Source organism: Lichenostomus cassidix, chromosome 19 (assembly GCF_008360975.1).
Source record: "Lichenostomus cassidix isolate B80296 chromosome 19, HeHo_3.0, whole genome shotgun sequence".
NCBI lineage: Eukaryota > Metazoa > Chordata > Aves > Passeriformes > Meliphagidae > Lichenostomus > Lichenostomus cassidix.
The window spans coordinates 10,337,040-10,364,448 of record NC_139499.1 but is presented as its reverse complement, the minus strand read 5'-3'; the positions used below and the strand labels follow the sequence as shown (position 1 = coordinate 10,364,448).

The 27,409-nt window shown below is 51.7% G+C and overlaps 1 protein-coding gene across 2 annotated transcripts in view; it reads left to right on the top strand.

The window, feature by feature from the left end:
* Positions 1 to 3,343: 3,343 nt before the first annotated feature.
* Positions 3,344 to 27,409, top strand: part of MNT (MAX network transcriptional repressor) — a 31,963-nt gene continuing 7,897 nt past the window's right edge. The window contains exons 1-5 of one of the 2 annotated variants that reach the window (XM_085078624.1): positions 3,344 to 3,377; positions 13,089 to 13,650; positions 15,866 to 15,907; positions 16,604 to 16,715; positions 26,898 to 27,090. In XM_085078624.1, the coding sequence (XP_084934750.1) occupies positions 3,359 to 3,377; positions 13,089 to 13,650; positions 15,866 to 15,907; positions 16,604 to 16,715; positions 26,898 to 27,090 (928 nt within the window). In that variant the 5' untranslated portion in view covers positions 3,344 to 3,358. Of the gene's footprint in view, positions 3,378 to 4,782; positions 4,961 to 13,088; positions 13,651 to 15,865; positions 15,908 to 16,603; positions 16,716 to 26,897; positions 27,091 to 27,409 lie in introns of those variants that run through there. The other variant, XM_085078625.1, reaches the window with a different exon arrangement.

The window sequence follows — 27,409 nt, the reverse complement described above, 5'->3', positions numbered from 1 at the left end:
TGGGCGAGTTTTCAGCCTTGTCAGCAGATCTGTGTGAGACCTGTTCCTCACACACGCCCTGCTTAACCACTCTCCACGATTAAATATTTACAATAAGAATTTATCCATCATTAAAACACTAAATAAAAGGATTACAGAGAAAGTCAGAATGGTTCAGTAGGAAACAGCACTAATTATTTTCACCCTTGTGGGTTTTTCTGCATTCAATACTTCAATTTCAAAACGAAAATATTGAGATAAACTCTTGCTTTCATGCGAGCACAGTTGGGGGGATTTCTTATTTGGTGTGAAGCTTGAAAAGGGAGAATTAACACTCATTTAATCATTTATGTTCAGTCATAATTTAGGCCCTAAGCAACAAAGTATTTAAACAGGAGATAAAACTTTAGGCAGTCATGTATTCCAGTGACTCCAGACATTATTCAGAGGCCTGAGCTGAAAAGTTGTGTATTCAGAGTAAGGGAAGAGCAGAATTCCCATGTGCTGGTGGCTGAGTTGTGGAGCCCAGCTGGGGCAGACAGATGCTGAGAGTTTTCAATCCAGGGCACAACCATGGAGCTCAGTCCCTGCATGGCCACCAACACCACGGGCGATGGCCCTGGCTCACAGGAGTTGTGTGACCTCAGGAAAGTCAGGAAATTAATGAGAGTCATTTCTGAGCTAGGGGAAAAGTCTCAGAGATTAATATTGCCAGAAAGCTAAAATCACTGCAGGTCACAGGATGCAGAAATCCTGAGGATGGTTTCAGCACAGAGAAGCTGTTTGCTGCACAGCCAGAAAGGAAATAAGCAGAAGAGCAAGAAGGAGATTGTCAGATCTCCAGCACTATTGCAGTTATTCTTCCACATCTGCACAGCTGAAGGGGTTTTTTTAATCATCCGTCGTGTCCCAAGTACAGGATCTGTGTAGGGTGTTAGGTGAGCCTTGTGCTGTTGTAAGACAGTGTCACCTTCAAATGGAAATTTTTCAGCTCCTTTCAAACCTTGTCTGTTTTTTGGGGGAGAGAAGGGTGAATATAAGGGGAAATTATGAGCCCCATAAACACTGCTGCTTTTTCCTGCACTGTCTATACATGAATATCATCATCATTTTATCTAAATAAATCTAAGCCCATTCAAACTTTATATAATGCCATCAATAACTCTCAAAACAAAGAAAGGCATTTACAGCAACCCAGCTTTATGATTAAGGTGTTACCAAATTCACCACTCGGAATATTTCAGAGTGATTTCCTTCAGGCCCAACTACAGCCACAACATAGTAGAGATCAATATCTGTGCCACCTGAGTATCATCCAATGCAATCTAAAGGACTGACTAAACAGGAAATAATACACAGATAAGATAAAATGCCCTCAGCATTCCCTCAAAACAGGTAAAAAGGTTTGCCTCTGAAACTATATATGCTTAGAAGGAGACAAAAGGTTTAAATCCTCATAAGTTACATCTAATCTTTAGAGAAGATGAGAAAAACATAAGTCAAAGGACTTGACTGAAAGTTTTAAAAGCACAGATGGAAACTAAAGAGGCTTCTGTCCTGCTAGTGCAGGGCTGGACATGGCAGCTCCAGCGGTGCCACCTGCAGTGCCACCTGCTCAGCAGCCACAGAGGTCTTCTCTTCCGGGGAAGAAAGAGGGCTGTTGCTCAGGAAGAGCAGCATAATCCCAAGCAGAGTCCTGAGGCTGGGCAGTCTGACGGGGAGGACAGCTCTGACTTCAGACTAAGCCACTCTGCCTCTTGGTGCCCTGAGCCCCCGAGGTCTGTGTCTGGAAGGGCTGTGGAGGCAGCCCAGTGCCTGCACTTCCTGACTGTGGAGCATAATGGGATAGAAATTGGACCTCTTGGTACTTCTAACACATATGCAAAGTTTTAAACACTGTCCCTAAAGTGTTCACAAAGTTAACCCAGATAATGTAAAGGTAATCTCGATAATGTAAGTGTACTGCTGTATCCCTGTCCCCAGTAACAGTGTCAAATGACTCAGCGAAAACTCTTCCATATAACCCTTCAGAGGTAGATGAATACACAGTTGATGGATTTTAGATGTGTACCCGAGCTGCTCCATCAGCCAGGTCCAAAAACTTGTAAAAAATAAATTTAATCAGGAAACATCTCTCGGATATGAATGTTTAATGACGCCAATTTATAGTTTGAGCTGCCAACGGCAGGAGCCAGCTTAGCAGTCAACAGCCCACAGAGCTCAAGGTTTCAAAACAAACAACTCTCCTTGGAGATTAGTGTTGCAAAAGATGTGAGCAGACAGAAGAAGGAATGTTTTGCCTCCTGCTAAAGCATTATCCCAGTACAGAACTAAACGATTGCATGGTACCTGAAAAGGTTTCTTTCAAAAGCTATGTTCAGTCAAGCACCCTCAGTCAGTCGGAGCACTGCCTCTTGTATGCTCCATAAGCTCCTCTAATGACTCATTTTTGTTGTCTTGGGATTTTTTTGTCTCACCCACTAAAACCCCAGAGTCTGTGGCCCTTGGAGGGTGCAGAGCCAGCAGGTCTCTGGGCTGGGCTGCAACACTGCAGGCAGGTCCTGGGGTACGAGGTGCAGTTTGTGCAGCAGGTTTGATGGCAGAATAGTAATTTCTTCTTCAAACTGAGTATATCAACAAGAGCACTGTAAACCCGAGTGGTTTGTAGGATTACAGAGAGAGAGGTGATTGGAGAAGGAATCTGTGGTCACTGCACTTGCATACACAGATCAGGTTAGCAACACTGCAGCCCACATCATCAGCTTGGACAGCAAAATGCTTGTCCAATTCTGTCTGAGAGGGGCTGTGTGCTCCTCTCACACAGAAGTCCAAGTCACCTTCTTGTTGGGATGTCCTGCTTTTTGAAATGCCAGCTGAGCAGTCTAAGCCCTGCAGAGTGACAGTCCTGCAGCACGCACAGCACAGCCAGCCAAACGGTGGGTGTCCCACCGGGGCTCTCTGCTGCTCTCCAGCTGCATTTGCTGTCCTTGGCTCCTCCGCTGGGATCAGAAAACCGTTTTTGAAACTGACATGTACAGTCACACACAACACATGCAGAATGCACCTGAATACGTCGAGGTTACAAAGGGAAGAACTTGGGAGACGTCAGATTCAGTCTGCCCTGGAGTAGCTCTTAGTGAGCTCCCTAAGGCCACGTGCATTGTGTGACTTTCAGCAGTGCTCACGCTGCTGTCACACAGGCTCAGCTCAGCACACAGCCCAGCCTGCTGCTCTGGGGAACTGGGCTGGCTGATGGAAGGCATTCCTGGTGGTAAAACTCTTTCATTCATTGCAGAAGCCGGGAGGAGCTGGTGAGGCAGTTTGCAGAGATCATTGGAAAGTGGCTGAAAAGTTCCATGAAAATGAAACTTGTCCCTCCATGCCTGGGGGTACCCCAGGTGAGTTCTTTTGGCCAGGCTTTATCTACATCTACATTTTATCTATCTCTTCTGCAAATTGTTGTCTACATCTTTTGCTCGTGTGTGATGATGATACCCTCATTACTGTTGTGAGGAATTCAGATAGTACAGGGATGAGTTCCTGGCCACCAGCCACATGCTGAGCAAGGATGAGACATTGCCCTGACCACCCAGCATGGGTGGTGGGAAACAGAAGCACCTTTAGAGTCAGCCCGAAGCTCCACAAAGCACTACAGCCCATCTCATAAGGGTTCGGGTTTGCCACCTTCAGTGGCCATTCCACAGGGTAATTCTTGGTTTGTGAATTCCTTAATGTTTTTAGGTAGAATGAAAATTCTCACGTGAAAATCTGGGTTTTTTTTTTTCAATCCCATTCCTTTCGTGAGAAGCACTGGTTTTTAAAACCAGTTTATTTTCCCTTTAATTCAGCATCTTTTCCCAGCCAAAAAACAGAAGTCAATCAGAGGTGGATACTTAGAATGCAAAATTTAGTGTTGCAAGCTACCGAAAATAGGGTGGCAGAAAGGAAAACGTTTCTCAAGCTAACCGTAGGCAGCTGCAGTGTGTTTCCAAAGCAGGCACTGCGTGTGCTGACCCTTTCCAACGGGCTCCCTCTTTTCCTTGCTTTTATCCATAAAAAGGGCTCGGCTTTTCCCTTCCGTGCAGCCACCCCACCGGCGGCGGGTGCCTTCAGTCACACGCACGCACAGCCTGAGACCCGAGACAGCCCAGGGAGGTTCTGCAGGAAGGGGCAGAACTTGGGAGCGCTGCGGGGGCACGGCGGGGCCGGGCCCACCCCGCGGGCATCCCCGTGCGCGGTGGCGGGCGGGGCACAGATCGCGCACCGAGCGCTGCACCGGGGACGGGCGATCGAAACGACGGAGCGATTCCCGGGCTCGGGGTGTCCGCGGAGCCCCGCCGGAGCTGCCGGGCCGCACGTGCGCGGGGCGCGGCGGGCGCGGCCCCTTTAAGGCGCGCGGCGGCGCGGGGCGCCCATGTGGAGGGCAGCACGCGTGTTGTGCTGCGCGCCCATTGGCTCGCGCGCGCTGACAGCGCGCCCCGGGCCGCGAGCGCACTGCGGGGGGAGTGCCGCTCGCAAAACGCGGCATACGGATTACACGGACGCCGGAGCGGCCCGGCCACCGCCGCGACCCGCGCCCGGCGCCCGCCCCGGGGCCAGCTCGGGCGGCACCCGCGCCGCGCGGCCGGCGGGGCTGCGGAGCCGTCTGCCAGCGTCCCCAGGCCGGGCCGACCGCCGCGTCCCGGCCCGCCCCGTCCCGTCCGGGCGGCGCCTGGTACTCCGCACCACGTCTTGGCGCCGCCCGCCGCGTAGTAGCGGGGCCGCGCCAGCGCCCGCCTGTTGTGTTTCTGTTGCCACCCGCCATCTTGTCGCCAGCGCTGCGGCCGGCGGGGCGAGCCCGGGGCGGCGCGGGCGGGGCGGGCCCGCGCTCCGGGCGGCGGCGACGGCGGCGGCGGCCGGGCCCGCGCCATGAGCATCGAGACGCTGCTGGAGGCGGCGCGGTTCCTGGAGTGGCAGGCGCAGCAGCAGCAGACCGCACGTGGTGAGGGGCAGCCCGCCCGCGCCGCGCGGGGCCGCGCCTGACAGCCTCGGCCGGCCGGGACTACACGGGCATTGGCACCGCGAGGGGGGGGGGGTCAGCGGCGCGGGCTTTGCGCTGTCGGCGGGACTCGGCCGGGGGAAACTGGGGACGGGCGGGGCAGTGTCAGGGCACGGGGAGGGTTCGGCGACGGCGCGGCGGGGGCTCCGTGCGGGCGGGGCTGCCCCGGGTCGGGCCCCGCTCCCGCCGGGGGCGCCGCCGCCCCCGCCCCGCGCGCTGCGTGTCCCCGGCCGGCGGGAGGGCGGGGCCTGGCGCGTCACTCGCTCGGCCCCGCCCGCCACCACGTGCGCGCGGCCCCGCCCCGCGCGGCCCCTCCGGGGGCTGCAGGGCCCGCCCGGGGGCGCCGGGACGGCTCGGGGAACCCCCGCCGTGCCGCCCGCGCCGAGCCGCCGCACCGCCCGCTCTCCCCGCGCCGCCCGCTCCACGCGCCGCTCTGTCGGTGCTGCGGCCCGGACCTTGCGGGAGCGGCGGTCCGTGCCCCGGGGGCCGCGCTGCACGGCGGGGCTGGCACCCGCGCGTGGCTGCAGGACAGCGGGCCCGGCTCCGCTCCCGCGGCGGCCCCGGCTCGGGGTCTCGGCTGGACCTGCGGGAGCGGCGCTTTGTGCCGCCGCCCATTGTGTCGGTGATGAGTCACGCAGCAGACGGGGGATGCGGTGATGTGGGGCCGCGCAGGGCCAGGAGGATTCCCGAGCCCGTAACGAGCCCCAGGATTTGGAGATGCCTGGCAGGGTCCGCCCGGTCCGCGCTCCCCGCTGGGCGAGTGACAGCTGTCGGCTCCGGGCATGCAGGTGGCAGCTGTGCTCAGGGCACAGCAGTAAAACACCCGGGGCTCGAGCTCTGCAGGCTGTTGGGTCTGTCTCCCGCTGCCGGGAGATACTTCCATTACGATCTGGCTGCCCTGCACTGTGGGAGCATCTCGTGAGTGGGTGCGACAGGTTCGTGTCTGGGACACAGAGGAGCCCGAGGGACCTGGTGTGTTGTGCTGGACAACTTCTGAGGCGGGAATTTTTGCTCAGTGGGGCATGGGCAAGGTAACACACCAAAGAAAAGACATCATGCAGGTTTCCCAGGTGCAGGAGCTGCTCACAGGGGTGTGTAGGGATGTGGTGTTACACAAAGCCTGCTGCAGGCAGGAGCTGCCGTGGCGAGCATGCCCAGGGCCCTGGGTGCTGCTGGGGGGACACAGTCACCGTGTCTGCTGCACAGGCATGTCAGGGCTGAGCTGGCTGCAGGAGCTGCAGCGTCAGTGCAAACGTGGTCACTTCAGGGAAATCTGAACACCAGGAAGATGTGTGGCACAGGAGGGAGGAGCCCGGCATGTGACCTTTGGGTGGCAGGAAGATGTCAGGGGAGAGCACAACCAGAGGAACAGCTGAGAAAAACTGGGGAGTAATGAAGTCTTCTGAGTTGGCTTCCTTCCCTCTCATTCTTCCTCTCCTCCCCCTTGAAATCTGGTGTTCTGAGAAGTGCTGGGGTCTGTGTTACACCCCCAGTTACACTGTGGAACTCCAGAGGTCCTTGAAAATCAATCCATTTTGGGAAAAGCATTAAAAGCTGTAAATAAAACTCAACTAAGGGCTGCTGGGTCTGCAGCTGACAGCAGTGCCTGCCCTTGGGCAGGACAGGGACTGCCCAGGAGTCCCTGGTGATGTCACTGGGAGCGTGGGCTGCAGTCGGTCCGTGGGGCTGCATCAACCCCAGGGTAACACACCCATAGTACCTCAACTGTTGCTTTTTCATGCCTGGGAATACGCATGGCATCCAGGCGGTGACGTCCTGTCCCTCTGGCCATAGCCAAGTTTTGTGTCCCTTATAGCAAGTATCCATGTGGCTTTTCTTGACCCTTCAGCCTCTTCCTCCAGTGGAAAATTAAACCATGTAGGCTTTGCTTTTTCTTAATTTGTAATTGGTAGGCAACAAACCAACAGCTGTGGGGAGGTGAAGGGAACAGCAGATATTGTGCATTTCTATAACATGAACACCATGGGGATGCAGACAGTGACAGACACACTGTGGGAGCCACACACCAGCTTGTTGGGGGTCAGGATGTTGAAGCACTTGTCCTCACCTGTGTGTTCATGCTTCACAACACCACAGCTGCTACTGCTGTAACCCTCTTGCTGTAAGCATGTGGCTCCCAGGCACGTAAACACTTGTTTACATGGGCAGAGACCCATAGCCTTCTTCTGTCTGTTACGTGCAAGATCCAGAAACATTTGACTTGAATTAGGGGGTGGTTGATTTCTTTGAATTTAGGTTAATCCAAGAATGTTTCATGATCTAAGAAAAACAAATTTCTTTATAATTGCAAGTAACTGATACTTGTTTTCTTAGGGTTTTTCCCATAGATACTCATCTGTGACTGTCCACTCTGTGTTTGCTGCTCTCTCGATGCTGCACAGTTCATTCACACCATTCCTTTTCTGTGCAGTGCCAGCACAGGCAGTGACCCTGCAGCAGGCACAGTTCTGGGCTTTTCTATCTCACGTACCTGCCATTTGGGCATGCTTAATTGCCTGTGAGTGGTCAAGGTGTGTGGTGGTCAGAAAGGTTTCCTTTGTGGTGCTGCCTGCCTTGTGCCAGGGAGCGAGGAGGAGAATCTGTTTGGACCCACTGTCTGTGGTTTGGCAGTAGCTCAGTGCTGGGCTCTCACTGTTGTCTTCGAATAGGTCTCATCAATATGATGTTGGGATGTATTTCCAGAAACCTCTTAGGGCTTTTGTACGCCACTGGCCTCTGTCTCGTCAGGGTGCACACGGAGGTGCCCAGCGTTTCCGGGAACGTGTGGCATCGTGCTTGGCCTCGCTGGCTGCTGCAGGCAGCACATCCACCCGGGTTCCTTTGAGGGATAGTTAAAGCACCTTCCAGCATGCAGTGCAGAGTTATCTATTTCCAGAGGCTTCCAGGTACAGGAGAGCTGCACTGCAGTTCTGAGGACAACGGTGCCATAGTGACATGCTTACCCTGAGAATTAGAGTTTGGCTTCAGGAAGAGTCTTGCTCTGTGACAGAGCAGTGTCTGAATTTGGGGCTGGCAAGGATAATTGTTGTGGGATTGCAGGGATAACTGCCCTGGTGCAGCCAATTCAGATGATGGTGGTGACTCCCCACTTTGATGGGCAGATTCCCTTGATTCTTACCTCTTTTTCAAGTATGGAGATAGAATTCTAAAGGGTAATCTGTACATTCTATTCATTTCCTTGAGAAGAAAGCTGGCTAGTGTGAGCAGGAAACAACCCCTGGCGCAGCCGTGGGGTGAAGGTGCAGCAGTGAGCCCTTGTTCTCCTCACGGGATTGGGATCGAGGAATGTTACCTGGAGCAAACATGCTTACCTAACAGGCTAGCTGTTATCTGCCAGATCCAGTTTTGCCATGACTCACTGAACTCATTTCACCTGTCTGTGCTCCTTTGCTGGCTGTGTAACACACACACACTGTGCTGGCTGTGTAACACGCACAGCATGTTTGCTGGCTGTGTAACACATGAGCAACGTGTTTGCTGGCTGACTCAAAGGAGCCTGCAGAGCACTTGCCAGCAGTGTATGAAATGGGGTCTTGGAGTTTCTTCTGAGGGCACATCTGTGGGCTTTTTGTCTTTTTTAAAAGTACATAGTTTGTTTATAATAGTTTATTAAGTCAGCTCATGTTTACTGTTCTTTCCAACCTGTACATTTAAGGCACGTCATTGTTCACCGTGTTCCTGCACTGTGTGCCCCTGTCCCTGGGCCAGTAGCAGGGACAGCCATGTCCTCATGTGTGTGGAGCAGGTGGGTTGGGTCCTGCCTGTCATCAGTGCCACTTTTTGCTCTGAACTGTGACACAAGCTGTTCAGCTGACAAAAATACATGCTTCTTATCAGAGTGCGTTGCTTTGTCTCCCTGTCTCTTAAGAACGCTGATGCCCTATGGAAAAGCAGAGACCCATCTTGTGTAGCACAGCTTACCTGCTTGGAGTTGAAGCTCCTCAGACGGTGGAGCAGAGTCAGCATGTGCTGTTGGTGCCCACTTCACCTGTCAGAGCCAGTGCTTTCCTGCTTTCCAGAGCATTATCGCAAATGCCACAGAAAGGTGCAGCAGGAGCTTTACATTCCTCCAGCCCACCAAGCTGCAGTGCTGCAGCTGTGACAGTGTGCAGCATGCTTGGCACTCTGGTGACCTGATGGCCCTGGGGTGTCTGCTGCAGCCTCTGGTGTCATCAGTGTTTGCTGTGACTCAAAGCTTGCTTGGCCGAGACTGAGTTTTGCTGGGCACCAGTTCTGCTGACTGTTCTTACCTCCCCTTTCCTGCTTCTCCCCTGCAGAGCCATGGGCCTGCAGAAACAGAAACCAACCTCCAGGCTTTAGCCTGCTCTTCCTCTTGGCATGACTGTCCTGCTCCAGAGCAGCCTCAGGAGTAGTAAATAGCTGGAGAGTTCTGTACCCAGAACTTTGCTGGTAGGAGCCTGGAGTGACTCCTGTGGGTGACCCTGCTGCATATCCAGCATGAGTGACACCCAGGGCACTCCTCTCCAGGGCTGTAGCAGTTCGAGGTGTGCGGGATAGGTTCCCAGAAGCATTGAGTGATTCAGGTAAACACTTCAGACCATTCAGAAAATGACATCACAGAACTGCCGCACTGTTCTGTAGTTAGGGATGTTCTCTGTTGAGCACACACAGAGGCAGGATGCTTAGCTATGCAAAGGCACACACCCTTGATAAGTTCTGGGTACTGATAGTGTCCCTAGTGAAAAATAGGAGCATTCAAAGAGCGCTGACATTCCTTAAGACCTGCTCCTCCAGCTTAGCTCTGGGAGGCTCAGGCCATGCCCTGGCTGCTGCAGGCCCACACTGCTGGCCCGGGAGCACGTGTGGCTTTGCCCACTGCTCCTTGGCCGGCACTGGCGGCAATGGCTGTGACAGATGGGTGGCATTTCCAGGGCAGGCAAAAGGGACAAGATATATTTAAACACAGCAGATTATTAGGTAACTAAGAGTGCCTGGTACTGTGTATTCCTGGACCATCAAGGCCCTAAAATAGCATCAGGCCACTGGTCAGGGGTGCTGACCCTGTTTCTATGTCCTCCTGGTACAGGATTTGCTGTTCTGTCCCCTGGCTGCTGGTGTTGCTGTCGCTGCCTGGGTGGCATGGGCAGGGAGCTGAGGCGCCTGCTCTCACCATGTGGCAAGCATGCTCTCACCTGCTCTCACCTGCTGGCAAGCACAGTGGCATAGGCAGGGCGGGATTCTAGGACCCCTCATGCCTGGGCTGTGGAACCCCTGCAGGTTCTCAGGACTAGTTCCCTCCCGTGGTTTGTTGCATCCTCAGTCCCATTGATAAGAGGGTGAAGAATGAGTGGAACTTACACATAATTTTGGGGTGCACCTTTGGATTCAGCTGTCCTCTCGCCCAAGGGGATGCCCTGAGCCCTGGTTGCTTTCTGTGTCTGGGCTTGCAGGAGTTCCTGTGCTGAGTGTGCTGCATGGGAAGGAATGAGCCTTGCATGTGTCTGGCATGTGTCTGAGCACAAAGCATGGTGCTCACTCATCCCTGAACTGTATCTGTGACCAAATGTGGGTGAGCTTCCTTCATATGGGAAAACGTAGAGCTTGGAGGAGCTGTTTTCAAAGGGTGTCTTTGGTTTGTGTGCAAGGTGCAAGTACAAAACAAGTGGGAGAGAGATCTTCACCAACCAGTGGAAGGGTATCTGTCCAAAGAGGTGGCTCAGGGACCCTCCAGTCCTTTTGCTGAGGTTGGGAGCATGGGTCCTTTCTGGCTGTGGATAAGTCAGACACAAGAGGACGGTGGCTCAATGGTGTCAGACTTTGGCTAAAAAACGTCTTTGAAATAAACTCTTTAGCTCAAGGGAGCTAAAGATTTGCAACACCAAAGGCCTTGCTGGCAGGTTGTCAGCAGCCTGAGGGCTGCACCTGCTTCCAGAGACATTTACATAAATATTTCTGATCAGTAATGCCTGCTTTAACCTTGCTTCCCTGTTCTCTCCCTTCCCTGCTGAACACTACTGGTTGTAGGAATTCCATGCCGACTCCTGCTCTCGCACAGCAGCACTGCTGGCAGTGCAGATCTCGGGTGTCGTGGCTGGATCCTCTGCTGTGGCAGTGCCACCTCCAGCAGCCAGTGCAGGCGTGAGTGCAGCCTGGGCAGCCCTGCTGTCCTCACCAGACCCCGGCACTGCCTGGGCTCCCATTAATGAACTCCCTCCTCCCAGTCTCGGTGCAGCTTTAAGTCTGGCTGGAAGTTGTGTGGTTTTTGGGATGGTGTGTGCCTGGGAAGGCGGTGCCAGTCAGGCCCAGCCACTCTCTCTGTCCCGAGGCTGAGTGCCTGTGCTGGCAGCATGGCTGGACACGCTCAGGGAACACCGTGAGTCAGCAGGTCCTTGGGGTTGGGTTTCCTCATGCACCCTGTGCCAGGGCCATTGCATTGGCCCTGGCAGTGAACCAGCAGTAAAGTGGAGCAAAAGATCTGCAGACAAAGGGCTTTTCTTTATTAGTTATTAATGTTGTTCAACTGAACCACTCCGAAATTGTTGGTAGCTAAGATTTGTGTTTGCATCAGGGGATTCCTGCTGGGATTTTTGCTACCCTGCACGGCTTTGCTCCTTCCTTTAAGGAGCTGTTGATAATATCCTGAAATATTTTGAGAAAATGCAGAGAAATGCAACTTTCAGTCTCCACTGCTACTTAAGCAACCTCCCTCCTGTTTTGGAGTCAGATCTTTTGCTCACTTACTCCCTACTTGTGCTGCAGAAGTTGAATTAAAACTTTGGATATGAGTCTTGGGCAGCCCTGGGAAGCGTGCTGTGTGGATGTGAAATCCTTCCTGATGATGAAATTTCAGGCAGTGGTTTTGCGAGTGCTGCAGGGTCAGAGTCTAGGGCTGCAGCCCAGTGCTAGAGCTCAATCCAGGGGGTGGTTTCTCCCTGTGTGGGTGCTGGACAGTGTTTACCCTGGCAGCTGGGTGCTTGACCTGGCTCGTGAGCTCGTAAGGGAGGTTGGAGTGTGTTTGGGCTGTTGCTGCAGCTGAACTTCAGGAAATTGTGTCGACTGAATCTGGGTCGGTGTCGCTGTGCGGTCACACGTACCAAAGGGCATTCAGAATCGGGAATAAGAGTTTTGTTGCCTTTGTTGCTCTCTGTCGATTTTGCACTACACCCCTCAAAATCAAAAGGTGGCTTAGAAAGTGTCCCAGTAGTGGCAGGGCCCCTCAGGGGTCACAACGGCTGGCCAGCTCCGTGCTTGGTGGGAGCTGCCTTTTCCCCTTGTTGCGCTTGTTCAATACACATTCTTCTTGAAGATCACTGGCGGGTTGAACATAACCTGGTAATTCCAGATGGCAGTCTACATGCTATTTTCTCTAATTTCCTAAATACACGTTCTGACTTCAGTGTTTCAGTCGAGCCCAAGCTTCTCCTGGGAGAGGCTCTGTAGGGATATTGCTTAGAGCTTATGCTGAGTTACCTGATATTGGTGATTGTATAAGAAAGAACACCCAACCATCTATGTCCTTCCTCTAATCCTTCCCTTGATGCAATAAGGTTTTGTTTTCCAAATATTTGTATATTACTGTGAAGAGGTTGGTGTACCACTTTTTGTTGCAGCTCCTCAGAGGTTGTCAGGAGTGGGATCTGCTGAGCCTCACAGGTGGTGGGGTTGGAGATATTTGATTAAGGCTGTGCAGTGTCTAGATGCCAGGGCCACTGGCGCCACAGGACTTGTATAAATAGATTTTGTTTGTGCCATGTTCATGCAATTACAGCCAGAGCCCTGGACTGCATTTGGTGAGGTTTATTTTGCTAGTCGGGCCACACAGATTTCATTTACTTTGTCTGGTACTCTAAAAACATATAGGAACATACACACATCAAAGCCAAGTTTAAGAGCTTGATTAAAATCCACAGCAGTAAAGAGGTGCCCTGATGTGTTTGTATCAGTGCAGTGTCCAGTGAGGTGGGATTTGCTCAGGATAGCTAAAACCCAGGGTGTTTTAACTTAAGGATCCTGCCCCATGCTGGTTAGAGGCTGCGCCCAGGGGAGGTAAGGGAAGTGCAGTTGCTCACTGTTGGTGTTTCTCTTTCAGAGGAGAATGAGAAGCATGAGAAGCTCTGCCTGGAGAGGGAGCAGGAGCAGAAGAAGGCAGGCAAGGCCAGTGTGCCACGAGCCAACAGCACCCTATCCCCAGAGGAGCCCCGGAGCGAACTGCTGGTGCCCATTTCCCCCCCGGGCCCTGTGCCCCCGCCGCCCCCACCCCTGGCAGCCCCCATTTCAGTCATTCCCATCCCTGTTGTCACCAGTTCCCCCCAGCAAGCAGCCCAGACCGCCCTGTCACCGCCGCTTGTGCAACGCCACCAGCCCCTCGTAAGCACTCCTGGTGTCCCTAAGGAAGCCTCGTCGGTGGCGCCTGTGATCCAGAGGCCACCAGGCCCCCACCTGCCAGATGGGAAAGCTGCCACCCCACCGTCGGGCAGCCCCAAGCAGCTCCAGCATTACGCAGCGCCAGTCCTGGCCATCTCCCAGCACCATGTGGTCCCACAACCCATCCAGCCCCTGCAGCACCAGGGAGCACCTGCACCCCTTGGTGCTCTCAAGCTGGCGCCGGCAGACGACATGAAACCTATCGAGCTCAAGAAGAGAATTGGAGGGTGAGTGCACTGTGTTGGGTACACATCCAGGAAGGACCAAGCAAAGCTGCATCGCTCTGGAGCAGCTCCTGCTTGTGCAAAGTGTTGTCACATCAGAAATACCAAGACCGGTGGATGCTTAATGTCTTTGAATTGCTGAGAGCAGGGGTTTTTGGTATCACAGGTTTTTATTTTCCTCCTTGACTCCACACTGTAAGATTCTGTATAAGGATTTCTTTTTTTCGAGCCAGAGCTGTCTTAGGAAGCAAGTCCCAGCCCTGCCTGTCTGATCTCAAGTGGTATCTAGTGTTATATTTGGGAAAAGATCTCTGCTTGTACTGGTCAGGGAAATCAAAGGGCACTGCTGCTTGTGGGAGCTTTCTTGAAAACTGGGTTGTGATTTGGGAAATGTTACTCCGAGGACAGAAATCACCTTAGCTGCTGTTTTAATTTCTCAGTGCTGTAAGTGCTAAGGGCCTCCAGCTTGCTCAGAATCTTGCAGCTGGAAGGGGGTGAAGGCTGTTTAGTCGGCCTCACCCTTGGACAGGACTTGTGGCTCTGATGTTGCTCCAGGTTAGTGTTTGCTTGACAAGTTCTTAAGGACTTTGGCTGGTGGAGACCCTGCCTTCTCTGAAGGTGGTTCTTTCCAGACCACAGTATCCCAGTACGGAGTCTGGTATTACTGAGAGAACAAACCATTCCCTTCTTTGCAGCAGTTTCATCTGTTTCATTTGGCCCCTCAGTTTTCCTGCAGGATAAGTGACCTGGATCTGTTCAGTCTTCCCTCATGGCTGTGCTGTCTGGGCCTCTGACTGTTCTCCTGGCTGCCTGCAGCACGGGGATGACTCTCGGCAGTGGTGTTGGAGGTGGTGTGCAAATCCTGTGGGGGCTGGAGGAGATGTGTCATGGACAGAAAAAGAGTTCATAGTGTCCACTGGGATGTAGAGATCCCAAAATGCATAGAAGGAAACAGCAAAAGTAATGCAGATAGGAGTTTGTGAAGATACAGGCTTTGGTAAAATGCCAGTGTAATTCCTCTAAGGAAGATTGGGATCTTCAGAGCCTGTCTGTAAAACACATGGCTGCAGGAAAGGTCTGTCAGTCTGTGCACTAATCTAGAGACCCTGTCACTGACGTTGTGTGGGTTCAGGGCACTGTGGAGGAGCCCCTGGCATGGGGCACCAGGGCAGGCTGCACAAGTTTGGCTGCCTGGGCAGTGGGCAGTGGTGGGGCTGCAGGTGCCACCCACAAGCTGCTCCTGTGCTGTCAGGCTGAGCTTTGCCCCGGGAGGTGGCAGGAGCTGTAGTGCCAATGTTGGGATGGCTGTGGTGCCAGGGTGGAGTGCAGCATCACCACTGCATCCCCCCAGAATTGCTCCATTAGACGTAAGCACAAAGGTGCTGAAAAGGTGTCTTTTTCAGCCTGTAAGTGTTTCATGGGAAAATGCTGTCAAATATTTGTGACAGTTACATTAAATATGATTTCCTCAATGTCCTGTATTTTCAGTCAAAGGCAAATAATTACTTTGCACAGTGTATGAAAGGTACTTGAAACCTCCACGTCTGCTAATGTACCTTATCACTCCTGTAGCTGAAAAACTGAGATAACATGTATTTGTTTGGCTTTTCCTAAAAATATTGTGCTGGTTTGGAGAGTGGGTGGACTCAAACCCCAAAACCAGAAACTCGCTCTGGTTCTTCCTTGAGCACTGACTGGAGGATTCCTGTATTGCTTCATTCCATGTTTATCCTCAGCTGTGTTGTTTCAGCCACAGTAAAAACCCAAAGCAATTGGAAGTGTCTGCCCAGTCCCATGTGCTTGAATTTGAAACTGCACAAACCTTGTCCCGCTGGAGTGTAGGCACAGATTAGAACCAGGTCAGAATCTGGGCTCCCTGGGACTGTACAAATACTTAACATTCATACTTTGTGTCTTTCCCTGTAGTTGGTGGTAGCCATGTATACACACACAGATACCACACCTGTTTGTATCTTACGTGTATTATCTGTACAATGCTTTGTTCATCTGATGCACATGTAAAGTAGGGAGTTTATCTTGAAACACTGTAGGCAGAAATATATATGTACTTAATGTTAAACCAGTGATATCTGAACACCTCTGCTGCTTTTGAATCTTGATCTGTATCTCCTCGACATAAACACTGCTGTAAGCACAGGTGCAATGCAGGAGTTTTCAACCTGACACTGAGCTGATCTTTGTTCTGTTTGGGTTACAGGGTTGGGACCAGGGAAGTACATAATAAATTGGAGAAGAACAGGTGCGTAGAAAGCCAGGGGTTTGGGTTTTTTAACTGTAATTCCCCTCCGCTTTTTTTGACCTATTGTCTGTTAATATTTGTTTGGCTTTGGCGGGTTTTTGTTTGTTTGTTTTTTTAGGCAAATAACCTGAACAAAATTCTTAGTGACTTTTCCTGAATCTTGCAGTGTTGCTTTGCTTTCTCATAGCTCAACTGTGCATTTCTTGCTTCCCAGTATGTTCTGTTTAACTGCACCATTGTGTCCCAATCACCCTGCAAGGCCCTGATCCCGCAAAGCAATAACGGTGCATAACGGTGTGACTCTGTTTGAATTTAAAAGGAGTAAAATACCCAAAATCAAGGGTCAGAGTACAGTGTGAATACAGAATAAACATCAGTTTCTGACCCAAAACTCTTACAAGCCTGACTAGCTAAATTGGAAGTATGGTGACAATGAAAGCACCAGCACAGGGAGATTAAATATTTCATTTAAGGCTGCGCAGTGTTCCTAGCAAAGCTGGGATAGAGTCCAGGCACAGTATCTGCTGGGGTGAGCTGGCTCAGCTGTGAGCATGCTGTGCTGGTGGGGTGGGGGGGGCTGCTATGCACAGGTGTAGGTGCTTTGCTGGATTAAGGCCCCAATTAAGCTCTCCCCTCTGCAGAATTGGTTTCTGGTGTGTGTCATGTGAGCTGATGACACACCTGTGCTTTCTTTAGACGTGCACATTTGAAAGAGTGCTTTGAGACGTTAAAGCGCAACATCCCCAATGTGGATGACAAGAAGACCTCAAACCTCAGTGTCCTCAGGAGTGCCTTGCGATACATCCAGGTATGTGCAGTGCTTGGGGGGCTGAGGGCTGGGATTTTGCAGAGACTGGAGCTGACTTTGGAGTGCAAAGGAAAACGGGACAGAAAATCCCCTTTCTCCTCCTTCTCCCATGCGAGCATGGTTATGTATAAACTCCAAGTTTCCAGAACATTTGGATCTTACAGGAGCACTTGCATTATGCAGTCTCCTTATTCTGGAAGTTCCAAATGAACCACAAATTGTCCTTACTTGCAGTGGTGGTAGCAGGGAGCAGATAATTCAGATGGTCTTAGAGATCCCAGCTGAGTGAACTTCAGTTGCTCCTTTTGGGCTCACATAGATTCTAATTTGTATGTTTTGGGTAGATTTTTTGTTTGCTTAACCAAAATACAGATTTCCATGGAGATTTGGTGTGTCTCAAAATTTTGATGAGAGGGAGATGTGAGTACAGGTCATTCGCTTGGAGGCAAGGAAAGCCTGGAATGTGGGATTGCAGCATGAAGCTGTAGGTGGATGGGGTACCAGTGTTCAGTCAGTGAGGTGAAAATGCAGAGATCAGCAGGGTTAATGACACTGTATTTCCCCTCCGGTGTTGGGACCTTCACACTGACAGGGGCTGTGTCTTCACGGCTGTGGTTTGCCAGCTGTGCTGCCCGTGCACCACAGATGTGCTTTGCAGGAGGAACCTCTCTGATGGCTGGTGTGGGGTGTGCAGTCCTGTGACAGGGCCAGCTGCCTGGCTGTCTGTGGCTGTCCATGGCTGTGTGTCAGCCGGTGTGGTGGCGCTGGGCCAGTGGTGGGAGGAGGGTGGGTCAGCCAGCCTGTTGGCTGGGTGCTCACTTGGCGTGGCAGAGAAGGTCATGGTGACCTCGGGCCCACAGCAGCATCCACCTCCACGTGTGTGGGGAGCACATGGCGAGCACCAGGCCTTGCTGCTGTGGTGGGGCTGCCCGGGGCGGCTGTGAGCTGGCGCTGACCTGGCACTGGCACAGGGCTGGCTCGCTGCCCCATGGGCAGTAACACGGCTTGGCCTGTGACGTTGTGTAACCTCCTCTCTGCATCACCTTCTCCTCCTCATCCTCTTGCTGGGCAGTGGGAGCGTCTCTGGCAGCTGCTCAGGGAGTATCCCGAGCGCTGTTGTCCTTGGCAGCGCCAAAGCTGTGGGTCTGTGACTCAGTCAAAGGATTCGGTTGTGCTAAAAACTTGAGCACCGTTTATTTGCGTGACAAAACCCCAGATTATTAGAAATCTGATTTGAATTTTCAGCATTCAAAATTAAAATCGTGTAGATGGGGTTTTTTTTACTGCAGTTTGAATTTAGCTTTGATGTGTTTCAACAAAACTAACATCCATCAGTGAGGATGGGCACGGATCATGCGCCGTGCTCCGCATGTTTCACTCACAGGCTCGTTGCTTCCCTTGAAAAGAGAACAGGTGAATTGTACAAAAGAGATTTAAAAGTAAAAGCTCTTACTCTCAGGATAGTGAAGCAGTTTTTCACTACAGGGGAAAAAAACCCAAACCCAAATGAGCCTCGCAGGGGAGGAGCACAGTGCCGGCCAAAGCTCTCTCTGCACAGCGGCTGCTCTGCTCCCGCAAGCACTGTGACAGTACACTGATTGTTGCAGCCTCTCTTCCTACAAAATCCTTTCTTCCCTCCTTGCCAGCTGGAACTTCTTAGAAACAGGCTGTTTGTTTCCTTGTCTGGATTTAAATATTTGTATCTGCATCAAATCAGATAAGTCAGAAAGTTAAATTCCAAACTTCCCATAGAGCCATCATTTTAATTTATCCTTGGACCTGGGCTTGTGCTCTGCAACAGTAAATTAGAATTTGCAATTAAGCACACTGTTGCACAAAGGAAATGAGGCCCAACGCAGCTGGAAGTTAATAATCCCTTTAGCTGGTGATTCAGCTTGAGGCAGTGTGGGCTGTTGTGCTGCGGCTCTCGGCTGAGGGGGTGTTCAGTGGGTCCAGCAGCAGAGTGTGCTCCACACCCCTGCATACACCTCCAAGTCCATTTGTTACATGGGCTGCCTCAGCCCTTGTTCTTCACTCTTCTGCCTCCAAAACCTGAGTGAAAATGCTGGCAACCTCTGGGAAGTTTCTAAGATGCATGGAGTGATGTGGAAAAAACCATGATGGGAATGAAGTGCTGTTTGCTTCAAGAGAGCAGAGCCCTTCCCCTCGGTTGCTCCCGAGCAGTGTCCCCAAGCAGAGGGCAGGCAGGACAGTCCTGCTGCACTCTGCCTGTGTCGGGGAAGGGGTTGCCAGGGAGCACAGGTTATGAGCCCCTGACAGTTTCCATGGCCTGATGCTTTCCTCAGGAGCTAAGAGAAATGTTTGGCTAAAAAAAAGGTCCAGATCGATGGCGTTTTCCTTTGTCATATGTAACTGTTTTGGATTGAAGTTGAAGCAGGGACAGAAGTTCATGAATGATCAGAAGATCATTAAGAAAATGAGTTCATCAAACTCAAACAGTAAATAGCAGAGCTGATGCCTGACTTCCTGCCAGGAGTAGAAACCTTTCAGGAACTGACTTATCTGTGCTCACCAGGGCTGCACTTTCAGAGCTGTATGGTGACCAGAGCTCTCTGTCCCCAGATGCTGGTACCTTCCTGTCTCTTCATGTTTAGGAATTTTGTGGTACCTTACCCTTCTAAGGCACCCCCTCAGCCCAGCAGAGGAGCTTCAGGCTTGGGCCCAACTCAGTGAGCAGCAGTGGCAGTGTGAGTGCTGTGGTGTGGAGCACAGTGGGCACCATGGCCACTGTGCCAGCAGCAGTGCAGACTCAAGCCTCCAGCACAGAGAGAGGTTTCCACCTGGGCACAGCTTTGCCTCATGGCCTTGCACAGGTGCTGGAGTTGTTTTGTGTCTAACAGCTGGGTTTTGTGTCCTCCCACTGCCACCATGGTCCTGACAATGAGGGAGGTGGATGGAGAGAAATCCTTTGGTGACCCAGATCTGCTCTGTGGGCCATGGGTGGAGCTGCTGGGATGTGAGTAACTGGCACTGACCTCCTTAGATGAATGGGGAAACAGGAAGAAGAGGTGGTGCGGGAGGATGGCACCATTCTCTGAGTCACCAGGACCTCGGACCTGCTGCCGTGGTGTGTGGGAGTGGTTCTGTCAGAGCCCGTGGCTGTGGGGCTTCCATCACCTGCCGAGCTGTGTTTTGGGAGGTGTCCTCTCCCAAGAGAAGCCCTGACCTCCCTGCGTCCTGGGCAGGTTCTGTTCAGGTGGGCAGTTCACCTGTGCCTTCTGCCTGTTGGCTGAGCCAAAGTGTAGGAATGGGAACGAAGGGAGGGCTGCACCCAGGGCACATCCAAACCTCTGCCTTGGATCCTGCAGTAGCTGCTCAGGGATGCCTGCAAGGAAAATATGGAAGCACTGCAGCAAGTTGATGTAGGGATAATGTGTGTGCTCAGAAATTTCCTCCTCATCCCTGGCAGAGACAGCTCTGGCTGTGGCTCCAAGGCATAAACCTGCCTGTTGCCCTCTGGAGCTGCTGTCCATGCGTCATCACAGAGGCTTGGGATAGGCATAGGTCCTGCATCCAGCAGTTGTGTCATGAATAATAATCCCTTCTTGAGAAGCAGCATGCTTCATTTCTGTTTGCAGAAAATTATGACAGTTAATCTCAAAAGCATATTCCCTACAATTTTTTTTTCATTTTAAATTTTTTTTCAAAATCTAAGTGCTGCAGAATTAAATCTGAAGTTAAAAATTCTAAAGTTTTAATTTCCCAAGTTATTTTAATTTGTTTAGATTCATTTTCTAAGTAACGAACATACCATGGTATTTCAGGATCTTTGGGGCATCTGGAAGCCATTGGAATCATTAAAAATGTTTTGTTTGTTTTCTGAATTACAGAGATTGGTTAATAAAAATAGGAAAAGCAAAACACGTGACCAAACTTAACACCAAGTGATTGCAAGTCATACTTCAGTTGTTTTAAAATTGAATTTCTTGTGTCCTTGGAAGTCATATCAAGGAATAAATCAGATCTGTGTAACTAGTGGTAGCCAGCATGGGTCCAGTGACTGGCCTGGGGATGGCTCTGCTTTTCCCTGTTTTTTTTTTTTACTGTGGATTCCAATTGGTTGTTACCTTATTTTTGTTGGGATTTTTTTCTGAATTTATTCTTTGTCTTCCTGATTGGGATTCTTTCTCCTTTCTGCCTCAGTGACTGTTTGTACTTTGTCCAGAGTGTGGTGCTCCAGGGGCTGGTTCTGACAGGTTGCTGCAAACAGCCATGTTCCAGCTCTAGTTTTGATCATAGATTATGGCCTGATGTCTCTTTTTATTAGGAGCCTGAAGTGCATTTATCAGTGTGAAATGATAAATGTAAATACCAACGCATGCTCTCATTTTCCGTGATTGCTGCGCTCCGGGCAGATTTCCTGTCCTGGGAAGTGTTCCTGTCTAGAAGTTCATCCCTGCCCTTGCAGCCAGGTTGAGCAGTGATGGGTAGTGCCCACCCCGCCCAGCCCCACCCTGCTGGGAGCTGCCGAAAAGTGGGTGCAGCCCATGCTGGTGCAGGCTGTGCAGCCAGGATGTGCTCCTTCCCCCAAGTCCCCGTGCTCTTGGCTACGTGAGGGTGAAGTCACCTCCCGGAATACAGCAGCGCTCCTTGGCTGCCGTCCTCATCCAGGGCTTGGACACGTGGAAGAGCTGGGTCACGAGGCTGCTGGCAAACACCCATGGCCTGACTGTTGGTGCAGGGGGTCAGACTGGGGATTACCTTGAAGGCTTTATTTTGGTTTTGGTCCTGGTGTGGAGTTTGAGGTCTTGGCAAGCTGAAGCTGGGGCACGAACACTGGGAGCCTGAAGTCCTTGCTCTGTGCCTCCTCTCCATCAGTACACAGGCTGTCCCCTGTCCCAGTTGGCTGGGGAGTGGTCACAGCAGGACCTTCACCCCACATCCTCCCAGTGCCGAGTGTGGTCTGTTAATGTCTTAGGGCTTTGGGTCAAGCCCGTTGTGATTTTACCTTGTGTCTGGGGAGAGCCAGACTGATTGTGTGCTGAGCAGAGGCTGCGGTGGCACAGGCTGCAGTCAGGTGTAGCTGTGGGTGGCTGCAGCACGGTGGTGACGTCAGTCAGTGTGTGGTTGTGCCTGACCCGTATTTCTCTGTCGGTGGTACCAGGCCAGCACATCCGGCATCGCTGCGGGATCTCATTGCCAGGAGCCCGCAGGATGAAGCAGTTGCCATGGAAACCATGGCTTTGGTTCCCGTGGCAACCAGCCGGGGTTCCACACAGCTGCTTCTCAAAGACCGAGGGGCTGCTTGGCATCGGCAGGAGAGGGGGCCTGGGGGGTGTGCGGTGCAGGAGCAGGGCTGGGCAGTGCTGTCACCTTGGCGAGTGCAGGCAGAGGCTGGGGACACTGCCCTGGTGCTGGGGGAACCAGCTCCTCATTTCCCTGCTTCTGTGGGCTCCCCTCCATCGCAGTGGGTTGGGTGGGATGAGGGAGAGTGCTTGTTTAGGTGCTGGGCTGTGAACAAACTGCCCATTGCAGCTGAGGAGCATAAGTCATTTAGCATGATTTAGAGCAGGAATGCCCAGAATTGATAGAAGTGATGGAAAATCCCCAAGTTCTTCAAGTGAGTATGGTGCCTTGGCCAGTGGAGTCTTGGCAGCTGGGGCTGTTTGGGTTCTGTTTGGGGCTGTGTGGGAGCAGCTGGTTCCCCAGCATCCCTCTAGCCCTGGTTAGAATGTTTTTGGAGTCAGGCTGGTGGATGCTTGCTCCTGCTGTGAATCTGCTGCACCATGGCAGTCCCAGCAAGGATAAGATCCTTTTCTTAGGATTTAGGGTTTTTTCCATTACGTACAGGAATCAAAGCTGTGTGCAGCAGTGGAGCGCCTGGCCAGCTGGGTGTGGTCCGTGCTGGAGGTCCAGCTGGTGTAGTGGCAGCTTGGGACCCCACTGGCCCAAGAGATCCCACTCTGTGACACCAGCTCTGATCCCCAGAGCAAATTACAGAATCTGGCTTGAAATTGCAAATCAGTCTCCTGATTGCTCACTGATGAAGTATTTTCAGTCACCAAATGCCATGTAAAAGAAACCAGCTGGAATATGCTTTGGACAAGCTCACAATTAAAAGTGTGTTTTTAAATTGCTAATATAATGTTTATGAGGGGAGCTGTGTAATAAGGCCTTTTAAGCCTCACTAATGCCAACCGCAGGGCCAGCAGCATTCCTGAGGCAGGCGCAGGGAAGGCGTTGGGGGCATTATTTCCAGTCTTGACATGAGAGTGAGCAGTTTAATTACAGACAGCTATAAAAGGGAAAAGTCTTTGCAGTGACAAATGACTGTTGCTACACAAGGAGAGCAGGAGTTGGTGTATGGTTTGTTTACCAAATGCACACAAGGACCAAATAGTGGCTCCAAAACAGCCAGGATAGTGGGCATAAAATGGGCAAGTGTTAACTGCTGGAATTGTGTCAAGCCTTTGCTGTCGCTGCAGTTGTCTGGTCTTGCTTGAATAATCCAGGTGGATAAAGGCTGCGAAGGAGCTGACAGGTACAGGAGGAGACTCAGATACTCTAGGGGAGCAAAAGCAAATCCACATGCAGATTTTAATTTGGTTGCTGGTGTTTAAAGAAAAGGTGAAGGGACTCACCATTGCCCCTGTGTCCTTGTCACTGCTTCCACCTGCACATGGAGCAGCCCCTGCTGTGCCCAGTGTGATGGTGCCTGGCAGGGGAGAGTCAGGCCCTTGCTCTGCTGCAAAGGGAGCTCTCAGCTTCAGCTCAGCAGAACCGAGAATGTTCAGAGTGGAACATCAACTGCTTTCACCAGAGCCAGCAACTGATTTGCAAAACTTCCCAAGCATCAAAAGCCATGGATGGATTCACATGAGTATGAGGAAATCTGTGATTTCTCCCTGGGGTAGCTCAGCTTCCCCCTTGTCAGAGCCAGGGTCTACTCTTTTAATTGATGCTCATGGAATTTTTCTTAAGTGCACAGACGTGAAAAATAAAACAGTTCTAAAGTTGTAGCGTCTGTAGGTTCCTCACACTGTAGTGTAACAGTTGCCTGGGCAACGAGGGCTCCCAATTGCTTAACAGGAAAAAAAGAAACTGCAATGATGGAGGCACAGATGTAAGAAGGAGGGTCTGTGCTGGAGCCTGGTGCTTGCAAAGAGCAGGCTGGGCTGGGCTGGGCTCTGCTCTTCCGGCAGACCTGGTGCTGCCATGGTGCACATGGGCTGTGCTCAGTGAGGTGCCACCCCCAGCTTTGGGCTGCCCTCTGCAAACAGAACAGATCTCGAGGGGCACATGTATTGCATGAGATCTGTGGTGATAGTGCTGACAGAAGTTCCTGCTGTAGGAAAACGTCCTGGGGATCAGTGGATGTCTCTAAAGGTATTTGATGTGCAGGGGCAGGTCAGTGACCCACAGTCCCAATGACTAAGGTTTGGCTATCACTATGGACTTTCTGTTGGCTGACGGGAAATCCTGGCACCTGATGTGGGCAGGATGATTTGCAGAAAATAATCTGTTAGAAGGCAGATGCCAGAGAGCTGTATGTTCCTGGGGCTGCCAGTGCCACAGTCAGAGGGCACACGGGAAGGTACAGCCACACCCATCCACACCAGCTGCGGTGGCAAGGAGTGCAGAGGCTCCCTGTCCCTCCATGTGCTCCCCCTGCTCGAATGCTCAATTCTGCAGTGGGGCTGGGGCCGTTCTTGCTCCCAGTGCAGGGAACACTCCCATTGCTGCAGAGCCTGGGCAGGAGCTGCACCCACGTGGATCTGCAGAGAGTGGGGCAGTGCTCGGAGGGAGCTGCAGGAGGGGGAGGAGGGTTCCAGTTAATCACACCCAGTTTATTACTAGGCCAGAGCAGCTCAGCCTGGAGATCCGTCTTTACCAAGTGAGCTCCAGTGAATTGCATCCCAGAATAGTTTTTGAAAGATTACCAGTGCCTCCAGCCCATCTGCTGCTCCAGCCTCCCCGGCAGCTCCCCTTGGAGAGCACCCAGCCGTGGCATAGCTCCTGGAGGAGGTGCAGAGCCAGCAAGGGGCTGCCGGGAGCTGGCACCCAGTCCAGGGCTTGGACTGCCGGCACTGAGGGAGGCAGAGCCCACAGGGCTGGGCTTGGACCAGTGCCATGTCCCAGAGCCTGTGGGGTGCCTGCAGTGACAGAGTGAACTCCCTGGCTCTGTTGGCTGGGGGACTCCTCCGGGTGCTTGCTAAGGGTTTGCCTGCCTCCCCAGTAATTAAAAGTTTGTAACTAATTACCAGCTGCCCTGCTCATACTACCTCATAGTAGTGCTTTCCCCCTGCGCTGGGAGTCTCCTCTCACAGCAGGGAGTGAAGCCAAATCTGCTTGAATATGCGTGTGCTGTGCTTGATGCGGGTGCTGAGGCTGCGTGGATTTTGTGCTTGCTCCTCCTGGAGTGCTGTTCTGTTCTGTCCTCTCGTGCCCTGTGTGGAGAGCAGCTTTGGGGAGATGCTGCAGAGAGGGGCTGAGCTCATGTTTGCACAGCAGCTTTAGCCTCAGCCTTTTTTCTTCTTGCCTCTTCCCTGATCACATAGTGAGGGGAAGACTTTCAGACAAATTATCTTCTTACGTGTTTAAACCTGATCCAGCAACGTGCACCTTCTTCATCACCTTCACCTTCCCCTCCATCCCTCCAGGTCTCACCCACACCCCTTTACAAGGGGATCAGAGCACATGCTGCACGCAACTCTTTTCTGGGTCAGGCAAAATGCTTTGGCTGCACTCGATAGGAAAAGAGACTTTAAAACTGGCTTGTGGATTTGGGCCTCAGCCATGTGGGAATCTCCGGGCTACAAGTCAGGGCTGGTGCGGAGCCAGGATTCCAGGAGTCCCCATGCTCTCTTCCTGGCTGTCCCCATGGCCACCTCCCTGCAGGGCTGCAGGTCTGCTGGGCTTGCCCAGGACAGAAATGTGGGATTGTGGTGTTGGCCTGTCTGCTGTCTACCTTGGCTTGGAAAGCAACAGGAGAGAAAGGGCTGCTCCCTTTGCCTAGAACCCCTCTGTTCTGAGGGCTTTTAGCTGATCTAGAGGCAGAGGAACTGTCTCCATTGACACACCTACAGTGGTTGTGCCCTGCTAACACATTGTTTGGCTCTTTTAAAAATACTTCCTTTATTGTTATTACCAGGACAAAGATATCGGCAGGAGCTGCCCTAATCTGTGTCGCCTCAGGCTGCATTAACGGGCTTTAAGGTCCTTCCCAGCAAACTTGTGAGCTACAACACTAGAAGAACTATTGAAAGGCTTGAGGTCAGGCTCTGATTGTACTCATGCTGGAGAACCTGAGAGAGAAATAAAGAGCATGTGTTTTGAAGACCAAGAGCCTGGTCCTCTGCCAGGTGTGGGGTCTGCTTTTGAGCTCAGTGCTTGCCAGCAGTGAGGGAATAGGAGCACCCGTGTGGGCTCTGTGTGGGCTCTGTGTGGCTGGCATTTTCAGAAGTGTGTGTGGGATTTAAATTCCCAGTGGTGAAACCTAACTTCAGAAAATGGACGGTCTATATGTGGTTTTAGAGATTTCACCTAATTTTTTCTCTTTTATGCATGTAGTAAGTGTGGTGCTGGGACCGGGTCTCTGACTGTGCAGTGCTACAGTGCTGGCTTAAAAACTCATAAAGCAGGACTGTTGTTTTGTGCTGCACTTGGAATGGTTGATCCCCCTCAGGTTTGTGGTACATGTTTTCCAGCAGTAGTGCTGGACAGCGTAGGCGTTTCTCTGTATTGTCCTGACTGATGTAGCAGCTGCCCTGACCTTGCCAATGGATGTGGTGATTCCCAGCGCCACGGAGGCATTAGTAGGAGAGGAGAACATACACTGCTCCTTCGTGTTTGACCTCAGGATTTCCCTGTGATGCAGGGGGTTGTTGGTTCTTCACCATCTCTTCTAGGTTAGGACCTCTTGGTGTGGTGTTTGTTGCTCAGAAGCTCATCAGTACTTAAATTTTTTCTTTCCTTGTAAGCATTTCAGTTTTGGGGGCTCATCAGTTTTCCCTCAGAAAGCATTCGACCAGAGCAATACTTTCTGTGCCAGCTCTTATCCTTCCCTTTCTGCCTGAATTTGACAGGTGTAAATATAGTTGAACACACTTTACACCAGCATAACTGGCAATGTGAAAAATGAGCCATGGACATGGGAGTGACCAAGTTAGTGTAAATTATTCTTGTCTTTGTTCTCATTGTATTTCTTCTCTCCAACTTTAGACTTTAAAGAGGAAGGAAAAAGAATATGAGCATGAGATGGAGCGGCTGGCGAGAGAGAAGATCGCTACCCAGCAGCGGCTGGCGGAACTGAAGAACGAGTTGAGCCAGTGGATGGATGTCTTGGAGATTGACAGAATTATTCGACAGACAGTTCAGCCAGAGGATGACCAGGCATCTACCTCGACAGCATCAGGTACCCATCGTTTTTCTCTTTTTCTTGTAATCATCTTGGAATGTCATTGACATAGTTATGTTGGGGTGGTAGGGATCTTCATTTAGCAGCATCAGGGTTTCTTTGCGTTCAGAATAAAGCAAAAGGTTTTGGAGTGTTTGTAATGATTGATGTTAATAACACACTGCTGTTCCTGTGAAGTAAACTGAAACTTGTGCATCACTGTCAAGTAGATACAAGGTGCAGGTTTGCACATCCAACCTCATTGTGGAGATAAGTCCATGCTTTCCAAACTTAGCTTTCTTCTTGCACAGCTCTGCAGCCCTGCTCATTAGAAGTA